This window comes from Dendrobates tinctorius, unplaced genomic scaffold (genome assembly GCF_039654945.1).
Source record: "Dendrobates tinctorius isolate UK_male_01 unplaced genomic scaffold, ASM3965494v1 ptg000062l, whole genome shotgun sequence".
Taxonomy (NCBI): domain Eukaryota; kingdom Metazoa; phylum Chordata; class Amphibia; order Anura; family Dendrobatidae; genus Dendrobates; species Dendrobates tinctorius.
In genome coordinates this window covers 16699669-16708162 of record NW_027361730.1, presented here as the reverse complement: position 1 = coordinate 16708162, position 8494 = coordinate 16699669, and the positions used below count along the sequence as shown (strand labels likewise).

The window sequence follows — 8494 nt, the reverse complement described above, 5'->3', positions numbered from 1 at the left end:
CACCGTAGATGGAGACGGATGGATGCACACTAATAGAAGAAAAAATGAGCTGCACTCAAATAAAAATATGTGTGAGGCAGTGACGCACGCTGAGCGTCCTACAGCCAGACGTAGCTGCAGGACACACTACTCAGCGTGAGCTGCACTCACACACAGTCAGAGACCTCTCAGACAGCCGTGAACAGTGCAGCAAAGTGGACACTAGCACTGAAAGGCTGCAGAAAGGCTCCGCTGTCTACTACTAGTGTTTGCAACCAACGTATATGGATATGGATGGAAGCACACTAGATTGAAATTATTTAAAAAATGCAGCTCAAAAAATAAAAGATGTATGAGGCAGCAGTGATCACACTGGGTGGCCTACAGCCTGACGTGGCTGCAGGACCCACTCCACAGCGTGAGCTGCACTCACACAGCCCTTGCAGACAGCTGTGAACACTGCTGCTAGGGCAAAGAAGGCTACAGTGGTGGTTTATGTAGCCTGGGTAAAGCACTAGATGTTTGGTGGAATCGCTATTTCTAACTGTCCCTCACAGTCTTCTACAGCAGCCTGTCCCTAACTGAATTCACAGCAGAGTGACCAGAAATGGCGGCTGCGGTGGCTTTTATAGTGCATCATGACATCATTTCGGCAGCCAATCACAGCCATGCCAATAGTTAACATGCCTACATGCCTAACAGGATGTGCCCACACTTCGGAGGATTCCCATTGGCTTAATCAAAGCAAGCAGGCTCATAGCATGATGGGAACTTCCTATTCCGATTCCGATCCCGGAATCCGATATGAAAAAAGTATCGGAATTAAGTATCGGAATTCCGATACCGCTAATATCGGCCGATACCCGATACTTGCGGTATCGGAATGCTCAACACTAGTCCTGACGTGACAGCTAAAATGGAATTGGAGTTGGGGAATAGTTCTTCTGAACATTAAAAGGAGATGTGGGTCTGCGGTGGCTTGCTTTGACTTTTCTTGGGTCAAGGGTAACCATACTGCTGTGACGGCTAGTGAAAAATAGTAGCGGGCAGTCCTTACTGTGGTGTTTTGCCAATTGAAATGAAGCGAATCTCACCATCTTTCCATATAAAGAATACACTGAACACATTTGCAAGTCAATAAACGTTAACCCAAATCCTTTTTATTTAAACATGGAATAGGATGCATAATGCAATTCCAAAACCGTGACTGTAGTGACGATACTTTGAGCAGAACTACATATTAATACAGTACTTTCTGCTTATTTCCAACCCATATAAACCCATAATGATAAAAGTAGATTATAATAAGTTACAAGAACAAATGTGATGTAGATCTATAGCAAAATACATCAACATTTATAAGAAGCATAGTATATAACTTAATAGTTATACAGGAGATGGCATATTGCTTAGGCTCCTGAATTATTAAGAAATTAGAATTCACCTTCAGATATTTTAAGTTTTTGGATTATTTTGAAGTGACATAAGACTTCATAGGATCCTTGTCCCATGCAGGCAGTGTAGATAGTTTGTTGTTGGTTGCATCATCAATGGGCCATCCCCAGGCCTTGAAGAATGGCGCTAGGTCTTTATTAACTGCATGAGAGAACTTCTCTGCCCAGAGATTCATCTTGACACTCTTGTCTTTGCTGACATTGGTCATTGTTTGGTACTCCGAGAAAACTTGTTTAAATGGGTCCCAACCAAAGCCTTCTTGTAGCTGAAAAAAGTAAAAATCATAACGACTATGTTATCATGATTACTGTGCAATATTCATTATTAGAAATTCTAGAATTAAAGTTAATCAGTCATAAAATTTCACAGTTTAAGCTTTAATAGATACTGTATACTGTATATACATATACAGTTAGGTCCATATATATTTGGACAGAGACAACATTTTTCTAATTTTGCTTCTAGACATTACCACAATGAATTTTAAACAAAACAATTCAGATGCAGTTGAAGTTCAGACTTTCAGCTTTCATTTGAGGGTATCCACATTAAAATTGGATGAAGGGTTTAGGAGTTTCAGCTCCTTAACATGTGCCACTCTGTTTTTAAAGGGACCAAAAGTAATTGGACAGATTAAATAATTGTAAATAAAATGTTCATTTCTAGTACTTGGTTGAAAACCCTTTGTTGGCAATGACTGCCTGAAGTCTTGAACTCATGGACATCACCAGACGCTGTGTTTCCTCCTTTTTGATGCTCTGCCAGGCATTCACTGCGGTGGTTTTCAGTTGCTGTTTGTTTGTGGGCCTTTCTGTCTGAAGTTTAGTCTTTAACAAGTGAAATGCATGCTCAATTGGGTTGAGATCAGGTGACTGACTTAGCCATTCAAGAATATTCCACTTCTTTGCTTTAATAAACTCCTGGATTGCTTTGGCTTTATGTTTTGGGTCATTGTCCATCTGTAGTATGAAACGACGACCAATCAGTTTTGCTGCATTTGGCTGGATCTGAGCACACAGTATGGCTCTGAATACCTCAGAATTCATTTGGCTGCTTCTGTCCTGTGTCACATCGTAAATAAACACTAGTGACCCAGTGCCACTGGAAGCCATAATGCCCAAGCCATCACACTACCTCTGCTGTTTTACAGATGATGTGGTATGCTTTGGATCATGAGCTGTACCATGCCTTCGCCATACTCTTCTCTTTCCATCATTCTGGTAGAGGTTGATCTTGGTTTCATCCGTCCAAAGAATGTTCTTCCAGAACTGTGCTGGCTTTTTTTAGATGTTTTTTAGCAAAATCCAGTCTAGCCTTTTTATTCTTGATGCTTATGAGTGGCTTGCACCGTGCAGTGAACCCTCTGTATTTACTTTCATGCAGTCTTCTCTTTATGGTAGATTTGGATATTGATACGCCTACCTCCTGGAGAGTGTTGTTCACTTGGTTGGCTGTTGTGAAGGGGTTTCTCTTCACCATGGAGATTATTCTGCGATCATCCACCACTGTTGTCTTCCGTTGGCGCCCAGGTCTTTTTGCATTGATGAGTTCACCAGTGCTTTCTTTCTCAGGATGTACAAAACTGTAAATTTTGCCACTCCTAATGTTGTAGCAATTTCTCGGTTGGGTTTTTTCTGTTTTTGCAGCTTAAGGATGGCTTGTTTCACCTGCATGGAGAGCTCCTTTGACCGCATGTTTCCTTCACAGCAAAACCTTCCAAATGAAAGCACCACACCTCAAATCAACTCCAGGCCTTTTATCTGCTTAATTGAGAATGACATAACAAAGGGATTGCCCACACCTGTCCATGAAATAGCCTTGGAGTCAATTGTCCAATTACTTTTGGTCCCTTTAAAAACAGGGTGGCACATGTTAAGGAGCTGAAACTCCTAAACCCTTCATCCAATTTTAATGTGGATACCCTCGAATGAAAGCTGAAAGTCTGAACTTCAACTGCATCTGAATTGTTTTGTTTAAAATTCATTGTGGTAATGTCTAGAACCAAAATTAGAAGAATGTTGTCTCTGTCCAAATATATATGGACCTAACTGTATATATATATATATATATATATATATATATATATATATAGCTTTGTTGCTATAAAAGGAAGGGAGCCCGGACACATTTCCTGCACAGGGACCCCAAGCTGTCAGTGCCCCTGCCTACCACAAGCAATCTATGCATATCATGTGACTTTACGATGACATTTCTCAGCTAAGTAACTTTTCAATACTATATTACCATTGTCTAATACTCCTGATGAACCTTTGTAATAAGGGGAAATGTGTCCAGTTATATGGTAATAAGATTGATATAGTTACAATTTCTGTGACATGGCACAGTAACGGGCTTACAGAATTGCAAGTTAAAAATTCTTCTAATCTGGTGTAGTAGCAATCTTATACCAACTGAATATCTTATAAAGGTTGAAAAATTTGTATACTATCGATGTGTTACCATCTTTTTAGTTAGCCATTAAAAGGTATCAACTACTGAGGACTCTCAATCCTGAATATTTTTCTATACTATCGAGAGATCTGTTTGTCTCCAGCACATGGGGATTACACTGTAGGTTTTCACTAGTGACTATAAATCTGCACTTGACAATTCAGCCAAATGGACTTACTCTTAACCCAATATCCCTAGAGAAATATGTTTTGAAATGCACTTGCATTTTTATATAGTTATTTGTTTGAAAAACTTGGTCATTCTAGGGTTTCCCTTCCAAAACTAGGGCCTATTAGGGCCAGAAGGGATAGCCACTGTTGAGCGGGGGTGCCTATTGCACAAATAATAGGGTGCCAACCTCTGCTGCCAAGGAAGAGATAGTTTAGTGATTTAATAGGATGAGTGTGGCTATAGTAATAGCTTTGTACTACATGCACATTGTAATATGAAATGTGGTTCTTTTTAAAGGAATTTCTCTCTTATAGTAAAACGGATGTTAACATTCTGATGGACAACCTTTTATGTTGTGCTAAATATCTTGTAATTAGGAAAACACGGCACTTCTGGAATTCTGGTGGTGCACAAGTAGGATAACCAAATCCGTCAGCTGTGATGTAGAAATACTTGGCTCTCATATAGATGTGTTCAAGAAATTATTTATTAATTGAAGAAATTCCAGAAAAAAATGAAAAGTAAGACTTCTGGATCAATACCTGACCTTTATCAGTCATCTGAATAGAGGAGATCTGTATGGCAGTACGCTGTGTAAGGGTCTGCAGTGTCCACTGCTAAGACAAGAAGTACTCCTAAATATCTTGGACACAAAAAACAGGGGATTTCCCTTTATCCAGTAGTTTTTTGTTGTTGTCCATTTGGCATACTGATAAATCATTGGTTCTTATTTAAGTCCTTGTATCCCTTCCAAATTGAGGGCCTGGTAGAGACAGAAGGGATAGCCGTTGGTGAGCAGGGGCACCATCTGCGTTATTTCTAGGCTGCCAATCTCCGCAGCAAGTTAGGGATTTACAGTGGGGAAATAGGGCAAGGCAAAGACCTTTGGTTCATTCTGGTGGTGGTGTTTGTGGTATCACTATTGTTTTTTGTTTTTTTTTTAATTTTAAGCTAATCAATAAAAGTTATATTTTATGAGTATTTTTTAAGTACAGTGCTCTCTATGGTGAAATAAAGGTTTTGCGCAACAAATAATTGTGTAAAAACTTTGCGACTTTTGATGTTTTTACTCTAGCTCTGGCAGCTTTTTGAAAAGTAGGTGGAGCTTAAAGGAAAGAAAGTGGCCTAGAGTAGCTAAACAAACTCACTATGATCTGACTGGAGTGCATTTTCTAATGCTGGTGCATGGACAGCTTTTAATGAATTTGGCATATATTACTCCAGAGGACTCTGGATCAAGTCTAGCATACCAGACACCAGTCTTTATTAATTCTCCCCATAGAATATTCTTTTACAGCAACACTTTACATGAAAAAAAGGTATAGGAGACTATTGGTATCTTAAACAATACAATGAATTCACCATTTTAACTATTATTTTAAAATGGTGAGTTTTACAAAAGTACCTGAAGATAAGTCTCAAGCGCTGTCCACACGCTCCATTGTGCTAGATTGGCTCCATTCTCCACATACTGCTTGATTCTGTTTTCCCTGTCTTTTGGCTTGAGGGCAGGATGAGCTTCATTCCTTGGGATTCCCAGCACTGTTTCATGCACATATACCGACCACAGGTTACATGTGGCTTCTGTGGTGTGAGGAGGGAATTCCCAAGCTCCTCTCTGCTCGTTGTGACCAAGCTCATGTATCGGCCCCCAAAGACCTTTCATTATTTCTGTAACGCTTACTAAAGTAGATGCTGTTGGCAAATGACACATTATTGGGTATCCAGCATGCATCCAACCTGTAGTAGTAAAAGAAAAAATAGTTAATGTGAAAAATAATAGCTACAATACCACTCTGCATATAGTAAATTAGTTACTGTATTTCTACCCATGTAAGTATCATTAACACAATTATTAAAAGAACTCTAAGAATTTTGTTCAAAAGTACTGACATGAATACAAAGTGTCATGACGGTCTACTTACCATTTGAGATTTGCACATCCGTAACAAATCTTTCTGGACGTGGAAACTTCTTTGGAATTACAGCAAGATCAGCTATAGCTTCCATGATCTTATCCCACTGAGCCATTAAAGCATCTGGATCTTCAAGTGAGCGAATCACTTTAGAGGGGACAGTAAGAATAATGCTTTCTGTAATAAGCTCAGCCCAGGGAGATGGATATTTCCGAATTTCTTGCACCCAAGATGATTGGGTTGTCTTACCTAATGAAAAGTTAAGAATTACAATGTATTTGTGTTTTCAGACATTTTGCTTGTTACGTTGTTTTAAAGGGGAAAAAAAATTGCAGAATATATCACAATTAGAGATGAGCTAATTGATTTTAATCAAATCATATTTATGTAGAAATTCAATGAAACTGCAGAAATAAAACAATATCTGCTTCACTTCCAGTGAATCATCTAAAATGGCAGTGCCAGGCATCCAAGTTCAAACCCTTGAGCCTGTGCTTTGTGGTCAGCTTCTCTTCCACCAAGCCACAGCAGATACATCTTTTCTCTCTTTGTTTAGTTTGTTATCCTTGCTTCTGTCTTTTTAGGGTAACAGGTGTTTTCATTTACTCATTTGTCTGCCCTATCACTTTTGAAGTGCAGCTTTATATACTTCCCCCTTGCTGGTATTTCCTGCTGGTGATAGTTTCATTTGGCTGCACAGACACACTTCTGTTTCTTTTTAGGAAGTTGGCAACATATTCTCTAATAGTACATTCTTAATCCTTTATTTTGTATTTCATGGTTTGTTTTACTCACTCTCGGATCTCTTTCTATTTCAGCTCGCTTTACCCTTTTGCAGGTAGTTTTCCCTCTCCTCTGCCTTCCGGTTCTTAGGAGGAACTTGAAGCGCTAGACGGCCTTTCAGGCAGCATAGGTCCGAGTTACCATCATCTAATCTGTGGTTAGTGCTATCTCAGCTCGTGCAGAAACCACTAGAGACAGCGAAGTCAGGATCTCTAGTCTGTACAGAAACCGTGAAGGTCAGTTGCAGTTTTTAGGTGTGTTACTATTTTTCTGAGTTGCTACACTGTTCTATGGGCAGTTGCCATTTTACACATTGTTCTATGACTGATGCAATTTTTGGTAATCACATAACTTCGGTGAAGCACTTGGGGGTTCAAAGTGCTCACCACACATCTAGATACGTTCCTTAGGGGGTCTAGTTTCCAAAATGGTGTCATTTGTGTGGGGTTTCCACTGTTTAGGTACATCAGGGGCTCTCCAAAGGCAACATGACACCCGCAGACCATTCCATCAAAGTCTGCATTCCAAAACGTCACTACTTCCCTTCCGAGCCCCGACGTGTGCCCATACAGTAGTTTTCTCCCACATATGAGGTATCAGCGTACTCAGGACAAATTGGACAACAACTTTTGGGGTCCAATTTCTACTGGTACCCTTGGGAAAATAAAAAAATTGGGGACTAAATGATCATGTTTGTGGACAAAATGCGATTTTTTATTTCCACACCCGGGCATTATAAACTTCTGTGAAGCCCTTGGGGGTTCAAAGTGCTCACCACACATCTAGATAAGTTCCCTGGGGGGTCTAGTTTCCAAAATGGTGTCATTTGTGGGGGTTTCCGCTGTTTTGGTACATCAGGGGCTTTCCAAACGCGACATGGTGTCCGATCTCAATTCCAGCCAAAAACGTCAAATGGCGCTGCTTCCCTTCCGAGCTCTGCCATGCGGCCAAATAGTCATTTACACCTACATATGGGGTATCAGCATACTCAGGACAAATTGCACAATAACTTTCAGGGTCCTGTTACCCTTGGAAAAATAAGAATTGAGGGTGAAAAGATCATTTTTGTGGAAAAAATATGATTTTTTAATTGTACGGCTGTACGTTATAAACTTATGTGAAGCCCTTGGGGGTTTAAAGTTCTCACCACACATCTAGATAAGTTCCTTGGTGGGGTCTAGTTTCCAAAATGGTGTCATTTGTGGGGAGTTTCCACTGTTTTGGCACATCAGGGGCTTTCCAAACGCGACATGGCGTCCGATCTGAATTCCAGACAATTTTGCATTGAAAAAGTCAAACGGCGCTCCTTCCCTTCTGAGCTCTGCCATGCACCGAAACAGTGGTTCCCCCCCACATATCAGGTATCAGCGTACTCAAGACAAATTGCATAATAACTTTTGCAGTCCAATTTCTCCTGTTACCCTTGGTAAAATAAAAAAAATTGAACCTGAATTATTTTTTTTGTGAAAAAAGTTAAATGTTCATTTTTTTTAAATATTCAAAAAATTCCTGTGAAGCACCTGAAGGGTTAATAAACTTCTTGAATGTGGTTTTGAGCACCTTAAGGGGTGCAGTTTTTAGAATGGTGTCACTTTTGGGTATTTTCTATCATATAGACCCCTCAAAGTGGCTTCAAATGTGATGTGGTCCATAAAAATAAAATGGTGTTGCAAAAATGAGAAATCACTGGTCAACTTTTAACCCTTATAACTTCTTAACAAAAAAAAATGTTGGTTTCA

General features: G+C 39.7%; 1 protein-coding gene across 2 annotated transcripts in view; it reads right to left on the bottom strand.

Annotated features, from left to right (window-relative positions):
- Positions 1-1117: 1117 nt before the first annotated feature.
- Positions 1118-8494, bottom strand: part of LOC141092954 (TRPM8 channel-associated factor homolog) — a 54788-nt gene continuing 47411 nt past the window's right edge. For both annotated transcript variants that reach the window (XM_073579332.1, XM_073579333.1), the window contains exons 6-8: positions 5982-6221; positions 5462-5796; positions 1118-1699 (exon numbers count right to left, since the gene is read on the bottom strand). In XM_073579332.1, the coding sequence (XP_073435433.1) occupies positions 1448-1699; positions 5462-5796; positions 5982-6221 (827 nt within the window). In that variant the 3' untranslated portion in view covers positions 1118-1447. The remainder of the gene's footprint in view (positions 1700-5461; positions 5797-5981; positions 6222-8494) is intronic.